The 21,756-nt window shown below is 60.0% G+C and overlaps 2 protein-coding genes across 3 annotated transcripts; one reads left to right on the top strand and one right to left on the bottom strand.

Moving 5' to 3' along the window:
• Positions 1-650: 650 nt before the first annotated feature.
• On the top strand, positions 651-3,860 carry MMP23B (matrix metallopeptidase 23B). 2 transcript variants are annotated; one of them, XM_047724353.1, is made up of 8 exons: positions 651-1,674; positions 2,014-2,153; positions 2,236-2,375; positions 2,509-2,607; positions 2,976-3,140; positions 3,219-3,329; positions 3,429-3,555; positions 3,644-3,860. In XM_047724353.1, exons 1-8 carry the CDS (start codon positions 1,516-1,518, stop codon positions 3,816-3,818), a joined length of 1,116 nt encoding a protein of 371 aa, XP_047580309.1. In that variant the 5' UTR covers positions 651-1,515; the 3' UTR covers positions 3,819-3,860. The 2 variants fall into 2 exon arrangements, with proteins under 2 accessions (XP_047580309.1, XP_047580308.1); XM_047724352.1 differs by having other exon boundaries at positions 2,440-2,607.
• A 955-nt stretch (positions 3,861-4,815) lies between these two features.
• On the bottom strand, positions 4,816-20,719 carry LOC125097023 (cyclin-dependent kinase 11B). Its single transcript, XM_047724347.1, has 20 exons — positions 20,559-20,719; positions 19,962-20,085; positions 19,154-19,269; positions 18,149-18,276; positions 16,969-17,107; positions 10,548-10,684; positions 9,950-10,072; positions 9,571-9,666; positions 9,327-9,485; positions 8,975-9,040; positions 8,329-8,504; positions 7,833-7,923; positions 6,810-6,931; positions 6,463-6,568; positions 6,144-6,265; positions 5,961-6,068; positions 5,767-5,883; positions 5,500-5,648; positions 5,226-5,415; positions 4,816-5,132 (listed from the first exon to the last, which is right to left on the bottom strand). The coding sequence occupies exons 2-20, from the start codon at positions 20,070-20,072 to the stop codon at positions 5,040-5,042; spliced, it is 2,349 nt and encodes a 782-aa protein (XP_047580303.1). The 5' UTR covers positions 20,073-20,085; positions 20,559-20,719; the 3' UTR covers positions 4,816-5,039.
• Positions 20,720-21,756: the final 1,037 nt, after the last annotated feature.

The raw sequence follows: 21,756 nt of genomic DNA, 5'->3' as shown, positions 1-21,756 counted from the left end.
TCGCTGCCCCCGACCCGGGCTGGCCTGCGCGGCGCCCCCCTCCCCCTCCGCTCCGGGCTCTGCGCTTTGGCCCGTGCCTCGCGCGTCCTGCCCTTTCTAGCGCTGACGCTTCCAGACCCCCGCGCAGACCCCGTTCCGGGAGCCGGAGTCCTGCCCCCGGGCCGAGACGCAGGCCGCCTCCCAGGCTCCCGGCCTGGGGCCGCGGAAGTATGGAGCCTGGGGACGTGGAGTCCGCCAGAAGTCCCGGTGTCCACCCCGCCGGTGGGCTTCCCCCGACCCGCTGCTGCGTCGCCCTCACTGCCCCTTTCTCTAACCCCCGCGGGCTGTGAGGTCGTCTCTGACCCTGTTCTCTCTCGGCGGGTGGGGTCCCTGCTAAGCAGAGAGTTGGGGAAGGGGTTTCAGGCGGGGTGGGGGCATGGGTAGGATCTTACCGACCCTTGAGCCCAGTGGTAGGCCGGAACAGGGCCCCGGGGGAGAAGGCAGACCCAGGGCAGAAGGGAGCCGTTTGTTGGGGCAAGTATTCCGCCATGAAGAGCAGGGGTGCAGCTCTCCACTGGGCTCCGCAGCCGGACAGGGCGCTTTCCAAGAACTACCCAAAATGCTCCCCCGGAGCCTCCCGGCTGTCGGCCAGCTGCTTGGCACTGACCCCGCTGGCCTGGTGTGCCGCTGTCACTCTGGGCGCAAGGCCTGGATGGAGAACACGGAGTGCCAAGCCCCCCGGCCTGGTCTGGCCGTGTGCCTCTTCCTCTGCTCCCTCCCCACACCAGTCCCTGTCTGCTCCGGCCCTCTCAGGCCTCCCGAACAGGCCGCCCCGTCGAGGCTTCCAGCCTCAGGACGCTGATCCCCTGGCCCCCCAACCCAGGCCCGTTCCAGACCTTGGCCCCAGCCCGGGCTTCCCTGCTCCCACAAAGCCCGCACCTCGTTCGCTTCCCTTTTAGCTCCATAGGGGCTGCTGCCTTCAGCTACCCCAGCCTGGTTCTCTGGGGTGCTGTCCCCACGTCCCTGCCTCTTGCCCACCCCAAGCACCCAGTACTCACACTCCTCATCCCCACCCCTCTCTCCAGGACCTGGGTCAGGCAGCCGCTGGGGCAGGGGACAGGTCCTGAGTTGGCGAGAACAGAGCCTGCTCTCCCAGGTCTCGCTCGCTGGTCAGGGAGCTGGAGGAGCGCCATCCAGTGGAAGAGGACTGGGGACCCCAACTGCCTACACTTCCCTTCGCGGGAGCCTCTGGCGTCTGTCTATCCTTCCTCTCGCTGCCGGGACCTCCTCGCCCCCACCCCCCACGTGACCCCGCCCAGCAGGCCCTGCCCAGGCTGCTGCCACCGACCCACAGGCCCCTGGTCCGCACCCCAGGCTGGCGGCAGGACTGTCCTGACAGTGGGGACGGCCAGCCAGCTTGTTCCTTTAGGGGCACGCACCTCCCCCTGTACACATCCCTGTAACCCGAGCCGCTCGCAGCGCCTCCCCGCGCAGCCCCACTGGGCCCGAGGCCCCGACAGTGAATCCGCAGCCGCCATGGGCCTTGGGCCCTGCATGTCCTCAGCGGCGTCGGGGGCCCAAGCCCAGGCCCGCCGGCTGGAAGCTGTGCTGGGCGCCCTGTGCCTGCTGCCCGCACTCCTGCTGCTGGCCCGGCTCGGGGCTCCTGCCGCCCGGTTGGGGGCCAGCGGGGCACAGGTGAGAGCGGGTGTGGCTGGGCGGACGGGTGGGTGGCCGGAGAGTCTGAGAGCCTGCGTGTCCCCGGGGGGGAGGGGGCCGGGGGAGGAGGAAGCCAGTATCAGGCCTCCAGCTCCGCCCAGTCCGACCTGGGCTGTGGTTAGTAACCTTCTTTTCTTGGCTGTGAGAGCAGCACGCTGGCTGGGCTAGAAAACCCAAACTCGCAGAAACACCAAAGGAGGGAATTTCAAGGCTCCCTGAAGCACGCACCCGCCTGCTTTCTTTAGTTCTTTTTCCAAGCTTTTTCAGACATGGGGACTGTCCCTACTGTGTCCCCACGAGCACTCGCTTTCCTTGAAGGGAGCCGTCGCCGCACCCTACCAGGCGGATGTCTTCGCCACTCCAGGACCCGGTCCTCCGCCCCTCCAGGTGCCGCGCAGACGCCGATACACACTGACCCCAGCCAGGCTGCGCTGGGACCACTTCAACCTCACCTACAGGTGTGATTGTGGCTCAGGACGGTGGGCACAGGGGAGCGTGCCCTAGCCCTGCCACCACCCTTGACCTTAACCCCCATCCCAGGATCCTCTCCTTCCCGCGGAACCTGCTGAGCCCCAGTGAGACCCGGCGGGGCCTGGCTACTGCCTTCCGCATGTGGAGTGACGTGTCCCCCTTCAGCTTCCGAGAGGTGGCCCCTGAGCAGCCCAGCGACCTCCGCATAGGTGCGCACCGTGCCCCCGCCCCCGCCTGGCCCTGTGGCCCCCTCTCAGCCCTGTGCTCCCCCAGGCTTCTACCCGGTCAACCACACGGACTGCCTGGTCTCCGCACTGCACCACTGTTTCGATGGCCCGACAGGCGAGCTGGCGCACGCCTTCTTCCCTCCGCACGGCGGCATCCACTTTGACGACAGCGAGTACTGGGTCCTGGGCCCCACGCGCTACAGCTGGAAGAAAGGTGATGGCCTGGACTCCTGAAGGGCCCTCTGCACCAGGGTGGGCACAGCAGGAGGGCTTTGGGGGTGGTGGCTGCGATTTAGGGTCAAGTAGGCAGGAAGAGGGAGGCTGGGAGGAGGCCATAGGCCTGGGTTCCAGGAGCCCTGAACACCCCCCCCCCCCCCCCCCCCCCGCCCTGCTGCTGGAGACGGAGCTGGAGCTGCATTCCTGGGGACCGAGCTCACTGCCTCTGGAACATTCTTATCTTCCCATGGCTGTGCTGAGGGAGGCTCCGCGGGCCGCAGCCCCGGCAGCCCCGGCAGGCCACCGTCGGCAGAGCCGGGGGAGGGCTGGGCCGGGGCTCGAGGGGCTGACCCGCGGGCCCCGCAGGCGTCTGGCTCACCGACCTGGTGCACGTAGCGGCCCACGAGATCGGCCACGCGCTGGGCCTGATGCACTCGCAGCACGGCCGGGCGCTCATGCACCTGAATGCCACTCTGCGCGGCTGGAAGACGCTGTCGCAGGACGAGCTGTGGGGGCTGCACCGGCTGTACGGTGAGTGCTGTGGGGGCTGGGCGGCCGGGCGGGCGGGAGGGTAGGCCTAAGGCCTAAGGCCGGGTCAACCTCCTGCAGGCTGCCTGGACCGGCTCTTTGTGTGCACATCCTGGGCCCGGAGGGGCTTCTGCGACACCCGCCGCAGGCTCATGAAGAGGCTCTGCCCCAGCAGCTGTGACTTCTGCTACGGTGAGGCCGAGGCCCCTCTGCTGGCCGGCTCTGGCCAGAGGCGGGGGGCGGGGTGCCGCTGTGGCCCTCTCTGAGCCGGCCCCTCCCGCCGCTCTGCAGAGTTTCCCTTCCCCACGGTGGCTGCCACCGCGCCCCCGCCCAGAACCAAGACCAGGCTGGTGCCCGAGGGCCGGAACGTGACCTTCCGCTGTGGCCAGAAGATCCTGCACAAGAAAGGCAAAGTGTAGTGAGTGGCCCCGCCCTGTGCCCTCCCCACCAAGGGTGGGTGGCGGGGACTCGGGACCCCGGCCAGCCTCGTGCCCTGCTCCCCGCAGCTGGTACAAGGACCAGGAGCCCCTGGAGTTCTCCTACCCCGGCTACCTGGCGCTGGGCGAGGCGCACCTGAGCATCATCGCCAACGCCATCAACGAGGGCACCTACACGTGTGTGGTGCGCCAGCGGCAGCGCGTGCTCAGCACGTACTCCTGGCGGGTCCGCGTGCGCGGCTGAGCTGCCCGCGGGACCGAGGCCGCTCATAAAGCACTTTCTCTCCGAAGTCTGCGCACCTTTCTTGGGAGGGAGGGCGGCCAGCCTTGGGGCCCGCGGGGTGGGGCCGCTCGGCCTGTGCCCCGCTTCATGTGGGGAGCCTGTGGCCGGGACACCCCAACTTCCCCACAGCTCCTTGGGGTGAGGATGCGGTCCTCAGAGGCCCAGGCCACGGCGGGCTTTTCCCGGGGAAATGGGGTAAACGAAGGCACAAATGTGGAGCATCCCCAGGAGAGCAGGCTGAGCCCAAGCAGCCCAGGGTCCCTGGGAGTGTCTTGGGGTTGCTCAGGGGCGCGGGAGGCAGGAAGGCCGAGGGCAGGCCGCTGTGCCCGCAAGGCCGCCAAAGGAGTGGGATGGGGGTTGGGGCAAGTGAGGCCCGAGAGCGAGGGCCGACACCGGAGTTGGGGGAGGAGCTGCTGGTGCCAACAGAAGGGAGAGTGGAGCTGGTGGACACCCTGGGCAGTGGCAAGCACCCCCCTTTGCCACGGCGACGCCCTGTCCCGCTAGACCGGGAGCCCGAGAGCTGGCAGGCCAGGAAGAGCCCGGCCAGCACGGGTCCGAGGCCCCGCCAGGCAGCACGAGGGCAGGCCTCGTCCACTGGGGGCCAGTTGTGGAAGGACGTGCCAGAGCTCTCCTCCAGAACGTATTACTGCCATCTTAAAACATGTGAACAACTTTGTGCAAAACCCACCGTGGCCAAGAGCTTGCACACGGGCTCTGAGGGGCCCGGGGCCATGGATGCCCTGAGGGAGGGGCAGGAGGGTGTGAAGCGGGAGCCTGAAGATTAAAAGTAGAAAAAATCCTGCCCCCGACCTCATTCCACACCAAGGCCAGTCCGCCTGCGGCGCGCGCAGGACCCCGCCCGCCCGTCGAGGGTGCGCCGTCTGCACTGGCCTCTGATGGTTGCCCCGTCCACTCCCTGCACGGCAAGTCTGACACATTGAAAAAATACAGCCTTTCCTTTCACAACAAGGAAAATGTGGTTTAATTCTACAAATTTACAAGCCAAGATGAAATAAAACCTGGAAAAGCAAACGAGACGGGCAGTCTGAGCCCGCGGCAGCTGCGTCCAGGCGGAGCAGGGCCTGGGTCTGGACCCGTGTGCTGCCTCCAGCACCCGCCCTGGTCCCGGCCAAGTCTTGCTGGGCGGCCCCCACAGGGCTGGTGTGGGCTCCGTGCCAAACCTCAGAACTTGAGGCTGAAGCCAGGGCCCGCAGCCGAGGCCCCCTGGCTGGTGGTCGTGAGGTGGAAGCCCGTCTCCTTCAGGTCGTCGTCGCCCTGGGGAGCAAGTGGCACTGTGGGGCCCCGGCCGGGCTGGCCTCGCCTCGGGGAGCCCCCACATCTTCCCTCCTCTGCCAGCCCGGCCCTCACCAGCTGGCTGTACCCCAGGCCTCCCTCTGGGGGCCGTGGGCTTGTACCACGCTTGACCCTTTGCTGCTCACTCTTGGCAGGCCACGTGGGGAACATCGAGGGGTCGATGGGGAGGGGGGTCTCTCGGAAATACTCATGCTTGAGGCCGTCCTCTGCGCTGACTCTCCGCCCAGGGAAGTAGGTTAGGAACCTGGGGGAAGAAGAGCCCTTGGCGTCCAGCGCAGGGGTGGGGGTGAGGGCATGGGGGAGGGGGTGCACCCACAGGTTCACACACTTGTTCATGAGGTCAAAGCCCTGGTCTGACAGCAGCGCCCCAAAGCGTTTGCGGAGGTTGTTGTAGGGGTACTCGGTGAAGGTCATCTTCTTGACCGCAGGGAGGTCATTGTAGCCAGGCCAGATCTTCTCACTGGGGGTACCCAGGTCCTGAGAGACAGACAGACAGACGGGTCTGAGAACGGTCCCAGCCTGCAGGGGAGGATCCGGGCCCGGGCGCCTGCATGTACCAGGCGGGACGCTTTGCAGGCAGGAGCCACAGACGCACCTTAAACACTTTGTTGATCTGATCGATTTCCGACTTCCCAGGGAAAAGCGGCTTCTGGGTCAGCAGCTCCCCAAAGATGCAGCCCACCGACCACATGTCCACAGCCGTGGAGTACTCCTGGGGGGCCAGGGGTGCGCTCAGGGGGCTGCATGGGCGGCGAGCACAGGTCAGGTCCCCCAGCCCCCAGCACTCACCTTGGCGCCAAGCAGCAGCTCCGGGGCACGGTACCACAGGGTCACCACGACTGGGGTGTAGGCCTTCAGAGGGGACCCGTATTCCCTGGCCAGCCCGAAGTCCCCGACCTGCAAGGACCGAGGGCTGTGGTGGCCACTGAGGCCCAGGTGGGGGCAGCCCCGAGGGGAGCCGCGGGGACCCACCTTGAGGATGCCCGCGTGGCTGAGCAGCAGGTTGGAGGTCTTGAGGTCTCGGTGCAGGATCCAGTTGTCGTGCAGGTGCTTTACGCCGCGCAGCAGCTGGATCATCAGGGTCTTCACCTCCCCTAGAGGGCAGCGGGGTCACGGCCGTGGGTCATCTGCCTGCCGCGGCAGCGACCAGGCTCCCCGGGGCACATCCGTCCTGGGAAGGCGCCTGGCTTGGCCCGGCCCTGGGGCGCGCGCGCGTGCGCGGCGGGAGCGCGTCAGTCACCGGGTCAGGGCGCGGCCTGAGGGTGGGGGGTTCGGCTCCCGCTGGGCCCACCTGGCAAGAAAGGCTGCTTCATGGTCTCCATCAGGCTCTTGAGGTCGTGCTCCACGTAGTTCATCACGATGTAGATCTTGTCCATGTTGCTGCCCACAACGATTTCCTGAGAGACAAAAGCCGGCAGGGGGTCACCTGGGGGTCCCCTCCAGGCCCCAGCTCCGTGACCGCGGGCTCTTGGGGCCTGGACGCGCGCAGACGGCGGGGACCTGTAGGGCAAGGGTTAGGGTTAGCTGTGGTAACCTTCAAGGGGCTGATGGGGCGGGGCCGCCGAGACTCCGCTTTTGCACGACACAGGTGAGCGCGACCCCCAGGCTGCCCTTGGGCACAGGCCCGGGAGGCCTTACCCGGACTGTGACGATGTTGGGGTGCTGCGCCTTAAGGATGGTGTTGATCTCCCTCAGAGATGTGATCGGAAAGCCCTCCTTCTCCTTCTCCATCTTCAGCCGCTTCAAAGCCACAATTTCATCTGAAAACAGTTGGGAGGCAGGTTGAGGACACCTCCTTCCGCACACACGCGCGTGGCTGGGACTCGGGAAGGGCTTCGTGTGCCCAGAGAAATCTCGTTTTAACGGATGTCTCACATCCGCACCAAGAGAAAAAGCCCAAACCTGCTGCCCTGAACAAAACACGAGGCCTATTTCCAAACTGGCTTTCGTCCAAAACAGGTAAGGATTTCCCATTCTCTCTGTCCCTGCTGTGCTTTGCCAAGAGACACTGCAAACCTCAACATCCCAACACAGAAACATCCACAGAAACATCTCAAGTGGCCTCCCTGAGTTTCCGAGATCCAGATGCGGTGCCAGGGAAGCTTCCAGGCCACGGCTCACGCACCTGTTCAGGTGCTAGCGCTCGAAGTGGACTCCACACCCCTCCCTGGAGCCGAGGCACCTGCCGCCACAGCAAGCAGCAGAGCCTCACAACCAGGCTGACCTCTGGACTCTACAGATATCAAGGAGTCAACTGCTCAGGGGCCCGTGAGTCATTAGCTGGTGCTCGCCAGGTAAGGTGAGGCCGTGACTGGGCATCTGCGGAGGGAAGACTCCCAGGAGAGGAGGAACTGTGTGTTCAATGACCTAGACACGGAGGGTGCCAAGGGCCAGGATGGCCCGGGCTTGGATCTCAGTCCCTGCAAGCCGGCTGTGGCTTAAGCAGAACGCCCTGCCTGCCTCCCTCCCAGAGTCCACGTGGGCCCAGCAAGACTGTGCAGGGGAAACACGCCAGGCCCGAGAAAGTGCGCTGGGTATGCCCAAGGACAATGCTCCTCAGGAGAGATTCCTTCCTGCCCGAGGACAGGTTCTCTGTGCCACCTGGCTCCGGCCCTGCATCTCCCTCCCCCCACCCTGGGGGCCACGCGATACTGCACCCACCTGTTTTCTTGTCCTTTGCTCTGTACACCACCCCGTAAGTGCCTTCCTCGATCCTGTTCAGGCACTGGAACTCCTCCACGCTGCGACAACCCTGGAAGGAAGCAGGCCGTGGGACGCAGAGGCCGCGGCCGCGCTCACACCCGCACTCACACCCACACGGGAGCTGGGGCAGCAGGCCCTGCCCCGAATGCGGCTGGTGGGAGTGTGGCTGCGGCCCCCCCGCCCGGCCTCCTCAGTGAGCACGCGCTCCTGGATCAAGAAATAAAACCACCTGCCATAAAACCTGGTTCCGGGCGCACCCTTCTGAGCCAGGCCTGGTCTGCCTGCTCCGCGCTAAGATAACACCAGGGATGACCCCGCCAAAGCCCCGGCACCTTCCCTCATGGCACGGGTGACCCCAGTGGCAGGTGCCCACAGTAGAGGCCCCACTCTCAACCCCCAGCCCTATCCACTGTCGGCCAAGCCGAGCCAGCCTTGGGGTGGAGGGACGCCTGACCTGCAGGGCAGGGAGGTACTTGGGCAGCTCCTGTTTGAGTTCAATGGGCGACAAGGCGGGAGAGTCGGGCACAAAGTCGCCCTCAGTCAGGGCGCTGCTCTGCGGAGTGCCCTCGCCGGCGTCTTCCTCCCCTTCCTCACTTTCTCCGGAGTCTCGGTCAAATCGGGACTCTGGAACTTCAAACGTTAAACCCAACTGTGGAACCAGGAATAAGCAATGTCATCGTCCCTCTCGTGCTCTGGGGTGGGGGGACACCAAGTGCATGCCAGAGCCACAAAGGCGACCCCAGATGTGTGTACCCCACCACTCTGGACAGAGGGCTCTGGGGTCTTGGGGTTCACCAGCTCAGCCGGGGCCCTGGGAGCCGCTGACCGGAGCCGGGGCTCAAAGGAGGCACACCCGAGACTCGTCTCTCGGGCCCTGAGGGCCCAGCCCGGCTGCTGCCTCCCTGCTGTGTCTAAGCCACGGGGATGCCGAGGACTTGGGGATGCCAGCCTGCCACGGTCACAGCGGGTCTGTCAGGGAGCCGGCTGCCTGTGCCTCGGGCGAGGGTACGCACACAAGACGGCGACCTGCTGGCTTTGGAAAGGGTCACAGAGCTGAGGGGCAGCCGAGGGAAGGACTGCCTCGCAGGGGTGCCGCTCACCGACCAGGACGTGGTTCTCGCTCTCCCGCTCTCCGTCTTCACTCATCTCGTCCTCACTCACTTCCTCTGCAAGACAGAGCGGGCGTCTGCTCACACCTGCAGGGCCTGGGCCCCACAGGCTTGGGCTTGGCCCCTCTCTAGGGCTCTTCAGACCCTCCACGGGCACAAACAAGGGTCTGCTTTAGCTAATGAAAAGCAAAAACCACTGTAAATAATCACTTTTGGGGTCTCATGGGAACCCCAGGTACCAAAGCATTTTCCACTTGGAGTATTTTTGAACCGAGAGCGCCAGTGATTCCTCCGCAGCCTGTGAACACCAGACGAGACGGTGGGAGCCCCGCGCCCTCCTCACCGGCCGACTGTCCTGACGCATCCTCGGAGTTGCTGCCCGTCTCCTCCTCCTCTTCCTCCTCTTCCTCCGACTCTTCACTGCTGCTCCCCTCCTCCTCCTCCTCCTCCTCCTCTTCCTCCTCCTCCTCCTCTTCCTCCTCCGAACCCGACCCTGACTCCGCTGCGGGAAGAAAACAGCTGGAAGCGCACCGCGGGGACGCGTGGCCCCCACCCTGCCCCCGTGTGGCCTCGGAGCCGGCACTTACCCGACGAGGACTCGGCAGAGCTGGTTTTCCTTTCGCTGTCGCTGACGTCCTGCAGGTCGGACAGCAGGTCTCGCTCCTCCGTTTTCTCTTCTTTCACTTACGAAACAAACCATCAAGGTTGAACGCGGGAAGCGTTTGACCACGAACGAGACCCGACAGCATCTTTCCTGCAGAGGCTGACTGGGGCCTGGGTGACACACGGCCCCCCACGGAGCGGGAAGACCGCTCTCGACACCCGTCTCAGGGTCTCCGACATACAAACGTGCTCCACACTAACGACGGTCCCACCGCGCGTTCCGGGAGTACTACAGCCCATCTCATTGCACAACAAAAGCACGTTTTCGTGAAGTCTTCGTTTGCAGGCCCCGCGCGCCCTCACCTGGCTTCCGGCCGTCTGTCAGCTCGAACCTCTCTCGGGGCGGCCGCAGCGGGCTGCGACTCCAGTGGCCGCCTTTCACTTTGTCGCCATAGTCTTCTCTCATCGTTCGGTGATGTGCAGACACTGGGGCACAAAACACAGCGGGAGGCAGGGCTGGCAGCACCCTCTCCAGCAGGGCCCTGCCTCGGTCAGGTCTCAGCCGCACCCCTGCCGGTGGTGACGCAGAACATGTGCTCATAGCTCTGGCGACAGAGGCTGGAGGCTGCCACAAGGACCTTCTAGACTCCTCTCCATTGGTCAGAAAGGAAAGGGCCATGACCCACCTCTTCAAGCCTGTGCCGGGCCAGTGTGGGCAGCAGACACGGCAGCCCGGCACCGGGCCTGGGAAGGCCCCGCCACGCGCCCTCACCGCACACCTCAAGTGCCCACGGCCTTCCTTGACCAGGGACACACAGTCAAGCTCAACTCCTGAGCCCCACGGCCTGCCCCCGCGTCGCGTGGCCATCGTCTGGAGCACCTCATCCCTCAGTGTCACGCGTGTGGCCCTGAGCTCACCCATGGGAGCAGCACCCCGGCCACAAGGCGCACCCGCCCGCACCTTCCCTGCGGGCCTCGCGCTCCTTGCGCCGCTCCTCTGCCCGCCGCTCCCGCTCCTTCTGCTCCCGCTGCTCCTTCTGCTGCTCGCGCATCTTCCGCTCTCGCTCCCGCTTCCTCTCCAGCTGCTCAAGGCGGTCCCTGCAATGAGCACAGGCCAACGCTCTCTCCAGTTTTCCTTTTTTACCCCGAGTGCTTTCTGTTCAAATTTAAAAATCGCCCATTTAGGTTATTCAAACCATAAAGGGCTTTTTCACAGCCACCGATATCCCGAGCACACGTCCTCACAGACGCGAGAACAAGCAAGGGGCACTGGGGCGGTGGGGGCGGGCGGTCAGTCGTTGAGCCTCGGACTTTTGATTTGGGCTCGGGTCATGACCTTGGGGTCATGAGACTGAGCCCCGCAAAAGGCTCCATGGTCGGTGCAGAGTCTGCTGATCTCCCTATCTCTGCCCCCATCCCCGTTTGTACACTTTCTCTCTCAAATAAAAGGTTTTTGTTTTTTTTTTTAAAGATTTTATTTATTCACTTAACAGACAGAGATCACGAGTAGGCAGAGAGGCAGGCAGAGAGAGGGGGAAGCAGGCTCCCCGATGAGCAGAGAGCCTGATGCGGGGCTCAATCCCAGGACCCTGGGACCATGACCCGAGCCGAAGGCAGAGGCTTCACCCACTGAGCCACCCAGGCGCCCCTAAAAGGTTTTTTTTTTAAACATTTTTATCGATCTGACAGAGACTGAGAGATTGAGAGAGAGCGCTCACGCACAAGCAGCAGAACAGCAGGCAGAGGGAGAGGACCCAGTAGGCTCCCCACCAAGCTCCCCACCAAGCAAGGAACCCGACGTGGGGCTTGATCCCAGGAAGCCAGGATCACGCCCTGGGCTGAAGACAGGCTTCACTGACTGAGCCACCCAGGCGCCCCTCAGATGAATTGAGTCTTTAAAAAAGAAGAAAGGGGCGCCTGGGTGGCTCAGGGGGTTAAAGCCTCTGCCTTCGGCTCGGGTCATGATCCCGGGCGCCTGGGATCGAGCCCCACATTGGGCTCTCTGCTCAGCGGGGAGCCTGCTTCCCTTCCTCTCCCTCTGCCTGCCTCTCTGCCTGCTTGTGATCCCTTTGTCAAATAAATGAATAGAGTCTTTAAAAAAGAAAAAGAGGAGGAGGAGGAGGAGGAGGAAAGCAAATGCTGGCACAATGAGCCCAATGCTTCCGGAAGCCGGTCTGGCGGGCCTGTAGGCGCGGCCGGCAGCACAGCTCACATCCACCTTTACGGAGGTCTAGGTCTTCAGGGGCTACAGCGGGGGTGGAGGAGTCCACCTGGGGAAGGTGCGGAGGAGGATGTGGATGCAGGCCTGGGCCCTGTCCCTCCTCCTCACTGGGTTCTGTGGCAGACAGACTCCCAGGTGATTCGCCAGCCGGCAGGCACGAGTGTGGCATGTGAAGGGCAGCGGGGAAAAGCCACTACATGACGGCGTTGAGTCACCGAGGACCGTGCGTGGCCTGCCCACAGCACAGGCAAACAGTGCAAACGGGCCAGTTGCAGTAAACTTTCATGTCCCTACAGTTATGTCCAAATATAAAAAAGCCAGTACATTGAAAAAGAAGAAAGCAAGCACCAGTATACTCAAACAGAAATGAGCACGAACAATGGCGAAAATGGAACAAGGCCGTGGTCCAGTCCCTGGGCCTGTGCTGACTCTGGGGCCCATCAGAGGGCCCTGCTGCGGAAGCCTGGGATTCTAGGAACTATTCTGTGAGTGCCCGAGTCCAAGCTGTTGTGAGATAGCAGCTGTAGCATAACATGAGACCCAACCAGAGAATTCCATTTTTCATAAACTTATGAAGTCATGCAACCATCACCATGAGCCAGTTCTAAAACACGCCCATCGCCGGACAGGCCCCCTCGCGCCCACCTGTGGCCAGCTCCTCGCCTGCCCCATGAGCCTGTTTCTTTGTGCTTGGGATCCTGTGGATATTCCTTCTGCTTCCTTTGGGTTAAGTCTGCCTCTCTCTTCTGCTAAGGGTAGAGGCTCGGCTGCTGACCTGACAACTTCGCTGTTATCAGTGCCTAAAAGCCAAAACGTCTCACTCCATGCACAGCCTTTTCTGCATCACTAACTCTGGGCATCCTGCTTCTGTTTTCATTCAGTTCAAAAGGATTTTTTTCTTCTTCCAGTAGGTTTCATGTTCAAGGAGGCGCCCAACGTGGGGCCTGAACTCATGACCCTGAGACCAAGACGTGAGTTGAGATCAAGTCGGAAGCTTGACCGACTGAGCCCCCAGGCACTTGTGTTTTCCTTTTATTTGGGCCATAGGTTATTCAGAAAAGGACTGTGGGATTTCTAAACATTTGAGGATTCCCTCAAGTTTGTTTCTTTGTGTTGATTCCGACTTTAACCCTTTTGTGGGAAGAGGGTATACTTTTACGACCTCAGTTCTCAGATCTGAAATGCGCTCTGTGGCCCATGCAGGATCCACACGGCACAACCTTCCCTTTCCGGGCGTGTACCCTGCAGCTGGCTGTGGGGCGCCGTATGCAAGGTCACTGAGACCGAGCCTGTGCAGGCTGCTTTCCAGATGTTTTACATCCTTTTCTCTGGTTGTTCTGCCAACAGTGACAACACCGTATTCAAAGTGCAACTGGCGCTGACGAACGACCCACTTCTCCCTTGAGTTGTCAGGCACATACACGTTTGCCGCCATCACTACCCTCTGCCGTACGGACCCTTCTGTCATTGGGAAAACCCCGTGTCAGCGCTGGTGACTTCTGTCAGGTAACTGATGTCTCGCCTGAGCCCCTTGTGCTCTGCAGCTGCTGTGGGTGTGGGACATCTCTGTCCGTATGTTTACTTTTGACTTATTTTTGTCCTGGACTAAGAGGTTCTCCTTACAGACAATATACTGGATCTTGCTTTGCTGTCGAAGAACCTCTCCTCTGGGGTACACAAACCACTCCACATTTCATGTAATTATGGATCTGGCTGAATTTGCTTTCTGTTACTGTTTGAGTTTTATGCCTTCCGTCTTTTTGGTTTAAGTAAGGGTCTTAAGAAAACCCTGCCGAGTCCCGTTTGCACTAGTCAGTCACTCTCTTCATGGCTGCTCCAGGATGGGCAGCGCGCATCTTCTCAGACTTACTTCATCCCAGGGAATGCCGGAGCCCCGTGCGGAACAGCTCGGGCCCTCCCCATTCTCTGTGCAGCCCACACGCGCGGCGTCACACCACAGCATTTCACTCATCACTGTTTCATGCAATCGTGTCTCTTACGGAAATTAAGACGTGAGAAGAAACATTTGTAGATTCTGTTACGTTAACCCGAGCCTTTACCATTTCCAGTGCTCGTCTCTTCTTCCTGAATTTGATACCTTCTGCTGTCATTTCCATTCAACATGAAGGTCTTCCTTGAGTATTTAAGGCCGGTCTTGTTAATAATGAATTCCACTGGTTTATCTTTCCTATTCCCCTCACTTTGGAAGAAGAATTTTGCTGGATACAAAATTCCTGGTTGCCAGGCTTTCCTTCGGCAGTGGGGCCTGCCACACCACCGCCTCCTGGCCCCCACTGACTCTGAGAAGTCAGCCGTCAATCGCACTGAAGCCCGCCTTCTAGGTACATTTTTCTCCTGCTTCCTTTCAAGATTTTTCTCTGGCTTTCACCAGTGTCACTGTGATGCCACTTTATGGATCCTACCTGGGGTACCGAGCTTCTAGGATGTGTAGATAAATGCTTTTCATCAAATCTGGGATGTTCTCAGGCATCGTTTAAAGAAACACCTTTGTGCTGCTTCCCTCTTCTCTCCTGGGACTGCCAATTACATGGGTGTGGGAAGAACAGATGCTGTCCCACAGATTTTTTTTTAAAGATTTTATTTATTTATTCGACAGACAGAGATCACAAGTAGGCAGAGAGGCAGGCGGGCTGGGTGGTTGGGGGGAGGCAGGCTCCCTGCTGAGCAGAGCCCGATGCGCGGCTCGATCCCAGGACCCTGGGATCATGACCTGAGCTGAAGGCAGAGGCTTTAACCCACTGAGCCACCCAGGCGCCCCAAGTCCCACAGATCTTTGAGGCTCTGTTCATCTTTTGTTAATTCTCTCCGTTCTTCAGAAAGCCTAATTTCTATTGCTCCATTTCAAGTTCCTTGCTAATGCGGAACACTCAGTTTCTACTGATGCTTTTCTTCCTTCATACAGAATCACACTTTCCTATTTCTTTTATGTCTCAAAACTTTTTATTGAAAACTGGACATATTTCAGGGGCGCCTGGGTGGCTCAGTGGGTTAAAGCCTCCGCCTTCAGCTTGGGTCGTGGTCTTGGGGCCCTGGGATGGAGCTCCCCCGTCGGGCTCTCTGTGCTGCGGGGAGCCTGCTTCCCCACCTCTCTCTGCCTACTTGTGATCTCTGTTGAATAAATAAATAAAAATCTTAAGAAAAAAAAGAAAGAAAACTGGACACATTTCAAGGGGACTCTAACAAAATCTTTTTTTTTTTTTTTAAGACTTTATTTGAGTGAGTGAGAGACAGAGAGCGAGCGTGCACACATGCAGGGGAAGCAGCAGGCAGAAGGAGAGGCAGGCTCCCGGCTGAGCAGGGAGGCCAACGCAGGGCTCGATCCCAGGACCCTGGGCTGAAGGCAGACATTTAACCGACTAAATGACCCAGGCGGCCCTCTAACAAAAATCTTAAAAAAAAGAAAGAAAGGAGAGAGAGACAGAGGAAGTTGGACATTTCGGGTAACACAGTGTAGCAACTTTGGATTCTCATTTTTCCTCTTAGTTGCTGTTTGGTAACATGCTGTGCTAATCTGTGAACTCCGTCTCCCGACTAGAGGGCGGCCACTGCTCTTTTCTTCCGATACGTTTTTTATTTTCAAGCTTGGCTTCCTTGGGTCACCGCTGTGTGTGCACAGCTGTGTTGTCAGCCCATCCTTAACAGAGTCAGCACAGAGCCAGGCAAACGTGGGTGATTCACATGCTCGCCATGAACCTGGCCACAAAGCTCTTCTCACCTCGTGATCTCTGACTTTCACCTGAAGACTCAGTCTGCCCCTTCCCATACCACCTCCACGAGAACAAAGGCTCTTGTCACACCTTCTTCAGTTCACCCCTTCGGCCTTTGTTGCCGGGAATGTCAGCAATATCCACCCTCCTACTTCTCCCTTCCTTGTAGCAGGCCAGCCACCAAGCTTTCTCTGGAAATGACCTCAACAGACAGAGGTGGCCCTCCTATTCACATCTGGCCCTTATGAACAGATCTGGGGCTAATCAGATGCTTTCCTCTGGGAATCTGAGCCCACAGAGGTGTACTTGGAGACAAAGGTCCAAGAGTCTGGCGTCTCAGCTCCCAGGCCTTTAGATTTCCCTTTGTTTTGCTTGAAAGAACTACAGTGTAACCTGCAGTCTACAGTCTTTTAGAGAACCCCAAGCAATGTATTCCCTTAGTTTTCCTGGCTTAGGCCGCCTAGAACAGAGCTTGGTACAGACCACGCACTCAGTAAGTACTTCTGCAGAAATCACCCTAAACTAGACTTCTCTTGGGTGTAGATTCTAAGTCAGAACTCCTATACGTGCACTGGGCTATCTCCAAGAGGGCCTCACTACCACGCCTCGAACACAGTACCCCCCGTCCTCTCAAGAGGCGTGCCCCATCCTGACCCATCAAGCTCAGAGGTATTTACAGCTCCTCCTCCTCCTTACCCATCATCAGCTGAGAGGCATAGGAAGATCACTTCTCCCTCCTCTATCTTCCTTCCCCTCTCCACTGTTAGGCGTTTGGCCCCCAAACTTTATTCCTTGTGTCTGAATTCCTATCTCAGACCCAGCTCCTGCCAGCAATGCCCCTTCCTTCAGGTCCACATCACACTCTTACACGGAATCTCAGGCAACTGCTGGCCTGGCCTGGCTCCTGAGCACCTTCCCCAGCAGCTTCCACCCGGAGAAACCGTCACCCAGCGTTCCATTCCCTTCATGATCTTTTCTCAGGAAGATCCATACCTATTTCTGTCTTCGGGATACAGTAAAAACTTAATCCTGGGGTGCCTGGGTGGTTCAGTGGGTTGAAGCCTCTGCCTTCGGCTCAGGTCATGGTCCCAGGGTCCTGGGATCGAGCCCCACATCCGGCTCTCTGCTCCGCAGGGAGCCTGCTTCCCCCTCTCTCTCTGCCTGCCTCTGCCTACTTGTGATCTCTGTCAAATAAATAAATAAAATCTTAAAAACAAAACAAAACAAAACTTAATCCCTTCAGGACAAATCTCTTGACAAGCACCGCCCCACGTTCACTGCACTGGGACTCTGGGCCCACAAACCACTTCCGTGTCACATCTGTGTTATGCTGCCAGGTCACTGTGTGTCAAGATGGGTCTCTTCTGCCACTCTGACAGGCTGCTGTCCCTAGGAGCACCCCATCTGGGCTCCTTAAAGACGTGCTCACTCACCTCTCCCTTCTGGAGTGCTCCCGGGCCATGTCCCTCCTCTTCTGCCTCTCCCACTCCCGACGGGCCTTGTCCTGCTCCTCTCGGTGCCGTTTCCGGCGCTCGTGCTCTCGCTCCTTTTCCTTCGCTCTGGCATGCTTCCCTAAGGAGAAACAAAGTGTCACGCAAAGGGGCCCAATGCCCAAAACATAATTTGCAAATACACAGTGAAGAGAATTTTAATTAATGACTCGGAGCCTCCAAATCAGGGGAAAATAAGGTGGTGACCACAACAGAGTTGCAACTTCATCCTGTCTTTCAACTTTCTGTGTTAAATAAACTACGACTGGATGACAGCTGAGCCCTGAACACAGGGCAGGGGCACACGGCCCGGACGCAGCCGGAAACCCAAGGGTAATTATGAGTCCTGAGCACTCGACTACGAACAGCCCACCGCCGACCAGAGGCTTTACTGACGATGTGTCTTCTGTGTCACGTGTGTTCCCCACTGGACTCTAACAACTGCGTGAGCTACATCCAAGAGGATGCTGTCAGCAAAACAAGAAGGGAAAGTGCATTTACGGCACTGCCCTGCAGTTACTAGGAAACATGCATGTATAAGCAGACCATGGAGTTCCAGCCCGCGCTGTTCAAGGGTCAGCTGTACACCAGTGCCGTAATTAAGCACCACCACCAGCATCATTCATAAAGAACACAGGACAGAGCTCAACTCTTGGTGGATTTCCATCTTGTGTGACAAGCCATCCTCGTCAACTGCATTTGTAACGATGACACTTAAACCGGGTGCTGGGGCCATGACCCCAACACCCTAAGAACCCTTAAAAATGGTGGGAGATCAAACCCATTGGGACTTGATCAAAGATCTTTCTTACTTCAGGTAATTCAACACTGAACCGCTATAAAAAACGCATATAAATCCCCTACATTTGTTGAATTAACATAATATTACATTTAAATGAACTAACCCACAACAACGTGAGAAGGAGAAAAAGACACCAGAAGAAAAATGAAACAGCTATTTGGAATGATCTATAATAAATTTATGCTTTCAGCTAAAATTTTACTTTCTCTTCTCTTTCAACCGTCCTCTGGATGAATCAGCAGGTTGTGATACAGGTAACAGACCACACCTGAACAGGATACCAAAAAGAAGTAAAAGTAAAAATAAGAAAAACTTCTGTACCCCCTTCTGCTGAATGGCTACGATGCCTACGTTTCTCTTTCCTCTTTTCATCTTTCCTGTGATGAGCCTTTTCTTTCCGAGACATTTGCTGCGGTGGTTTGATAGCCAAAGAATCATCCTCCTCTCCTCTGAAATACACGACAGCATCACATCATGCTCGAGAGTAACGCGGAGAGTCAGGGCGCTGCGGAGCTCCTCCGCCCCAGAAACACGCACCGTTCAGAACACAGGAGTTCCATCGGACCCATCATTTTAAGCACTGTTAACTATTAAACTGAAGCCAAAACGGATCATCAGATACAGACTCAGATCAGGAGTGTAAGTGAAAAATCAACATCCACATGGAACAGTCAGTCTCAGGAAAGTTTAGGGGGCGATGGACATGTTCATTACCGTGACCATAACTGCACAAGTATGTACAAGTATCTCAAACCGCACACTCGTATACACATACATACATACACCTTATCGTTTATGTATCAGTAAAGGTGTTAAGATACAGGTATCACAATCCTAATAAAACTTAATGACCCCAAAGGGTCCCTCAACAATACCTTCAACCGCCTGTATGACTGGAACCCCGTTAGACCTGATCTACGTCTCTGTACCTTACTTTCTGGTTACGTTGGCTTCAACTTTCTGATGATGGATAATTTGGTGCTGACCATGGGTACAAAAACGAATCAAATATATAAGTAAAAATCCTTACAAATAAGTAAACAAATGAATAAATGTAGCTTGTGGGTGGTGTGAGCTTAAGTGAAGGCTGAGTGCAAGAAAAGAGACACACACTCAGCTGAACTTTTCTAAGACGGGCGAGGAGGGCAGTGATCACACAGAGGCCGCCCCGACTGTGAGGCAAACCTGAGGTCACACCTACAAACGTTCCCGGAGTAATGCGGAGAAGAGCGCAAGGGGCCCCCAGCTCCGCCGCGGGACTCAGCCAGCCTCGAAGCGAAGAGCATGTGCGGCCTGGACCGTCCTCGCTGAGCCCCTCGCCCCCACCTGTCTTCCATGGAGTCCTCTCGTCGGTACGGCGAGTTCCGGATGGTAATCTCCATGCGGTGGTCCCTCAGCTCCCCTTCCTCAAGGGAATCCCGCTTGGAATCGCGGTCATCAGACTAAGAAGCAAACGGAGAGTCATTTTCCCCAGACACGGTCTTGTCAGCGGCGGTCACACCCTGCCGCCTTCCGGAAACCTGTCTCCCGTGCGCTCTGAACGCGCAGTGCTCCGGGACCCTAAGCCCTCCCCGCCGGCTCACACGCAGCCAGAAGGGACTCTGTAACCCCGGCCTGACCTGAGAAGTCGGGGCCAGCGCGGCGCCGCAGGGACTAGACTCTAGGCCGAGCGGCCGTGTCCGCGCACCTGACCCGCTGCGAGCCTGCCCTGCACCGGCCGTTCGGCCGCGAGCCGCGACTTCGGGGCCCCGAAGCCGACTTCGGCCGACACCCCGCACAGCTGCCCGGTTCCTCCGGACCGTGTTACGCAAACCGGGAAGGGAACGAAGGATGAAACGTTAACCCCAAGGCGGCCTCCCGGCAGACTGAGCCGGACGCGGTGTCACCGGCGCACGAGCGCCGCGGGGGCGAGTCCAGCCGCGCCAGGACTCAGGCTCTCGGCGCGGGCCCCGCCGCCCGCACACGGCCGAAGCGCGGCGTGTGCGCGTCTTCGCCGCGCTCGGCCCGGCTCGGGCTCCCCTGCGACCGCGCGAAGCCGGCGGCACCGGCGCGAACACGCGCTGCTCTAGCGGGACAACGAGCGCAAAGCAACGGAACGTCCTCGGGAAAAGCACGCACCGGGGCCGCGGCTTACGTTTTTCAGGCGTTTGATCTCCGCTTTCTCCTCCTGCTCCTTCCGCCGCTTCTTCTCCTGCAGGATCTCATCTAACGTCTTCACCTTCCAGGAGTCCTTCTCATCCCCCATTGGAGTGAGGGCGCTGCGGAGGCACGGCCGGCCCGTCAGGACGCGGCGACCCGGCCCCGGCTCGCGCCGCCTCCGACACAGCCCCGCGGGGGCAGCGCCGCCCGCGCTCGCACCGCCGTCGCCGGGGCATCCCCGACGGCCCGGGGCGCGCCCTCGCCCCCGGTTACCTTTCCGCCGGAGCTCACGGCAGCCCCGCCAGGGGCTACATGAGATCCTCCGTGCGGAGCTCGCGGCGCGCTCCCCGGCCCTCCCCGCGCACCGGGCTGGCCGTCAGGAGGGTCCGGGAGCCGGGGTGGGGCGCTGCGACACGGCCGCGGCGCCGGGACCCTCGCCCCCTGGGCTCAGCCGCCACGAGCCGGGGTTCGGGCCCGACGCCGCCTCAACCCCCAGCTCCGCGCGGGGCGACGAGGCGGGAAGCGACGCCCGGACGCGAGAGGTCAGGGAGCTGGCTGCGCCCGCCACTCGTTCCGGCCCTCCGCCACTCACCCCTGCACCGTTGCTGCTGCCGCCGCCACCGCCGCCACCACCGCCGCCACCGGTCCCGGAGCCTGAGGAGAAACAGCGCCCGGCGCGCGCCAGTAGCGTCGCCACTTCCTGCGTCGGCGCCGGCTGATGACACACGGGGGCGGGCCCGCCGCCGGCTCGGGACCGAGGACATCCGGCGCGCTGGCTTGGCGTCACTTCCGTCCTGGAATTCCCGCGGCGGCTCCCCGCCCCCCTCGCCAGCCCCCGCCCGGGACGCGCCGGCTTCCGGCGCCAGGCCGGCCTGCGTGGTTTCAGGGGGCCGCAGAGACAGGGAAGGGGGCGGGAAGGTAGGCGTCCACACTATGGCGACCACTTCGGGCACAAAGAGGGCGAGTGAAACAGGGGCCGGGGCCTCCCTTCGCTTTTCTCCTTCGTGCTGAGAACTGTGGGCGCCCGCGGCTCCGTCGCGCCGATACAGGAGGGGCCCCCGAGGGAAACGCAGGCGGACAGGGTTCGCTTTATCGTGCTTCGGCAGAACCGGAGCCCCGGGGTGGGCCGAGGCGCAGCGATGTGTCCCCGCAGCAGGCTTGACCGCCGCGCCCGTCCCCGAGCACTGCCCCGGCGAAGGCCGCAGCCCCGCACGCGCTCCGCTCCCAGCTGTGCGGTGTAGAGCGATGTAGCGGGTTCGGAGGCAGACATCCGTGCGGGGAAGCCACGGAGACGGGCCCTCCCCAGCCCAGCGCCCAGGACGCCCCGGGCAGGTTCACACTCAGCTCACACGTCTGCAGACGGGGCTAGAAGTAGCCAGTGAACACCGATTTCCCTCAAATCTGGGAGAGAAGAATGGGGGGCGCATGGCGGGCTTAGTCCGGAAACATGTGGCTGTCGCTCCTACGGTGAGATGGAGCCGCACTGCGGGGTGTGGAGATTACTTACAATCTTTAAAACAGCGGGCGCTTCTGGTTACTATTACTACTTTTTAACCAATTATAATAGTTTCCAACTCCTTTTGGAATCTGGGCACCGATCCAGCGCCCACGAAACCCATAATCAGAACCTCAGGAAAACGAGTAAGTTCTGCAGAGATGGTGAGGTTGAAGGCTTTCCACCCAAGCGGCAGGCGGTCAGCAGACCCTCCCCTCGGGGCTTGGCTCCTCAGCCAGGAGAGAGGGAGACAGATTCACTAGGGGAGCTGGGGCATTCTTATTTCTAAACCAAG

Source organism: Lutra lutra, chromosome 4 (assembly GCF_902655055.1).
Source record: "Lutra lutra chromosome 4, mLutLut1.2, whole genome shotgun sequence".
Taxonomy (NCBI): domain Eukaryota; kingdom Metazoa; phylum Chordata; class Mammalia; order Carnivora; family Mustelidae; genus Lutra; species Lutra lutra.
This window is presented reverse-complemented; position numbering and strand designations above follow the sequence as displayed.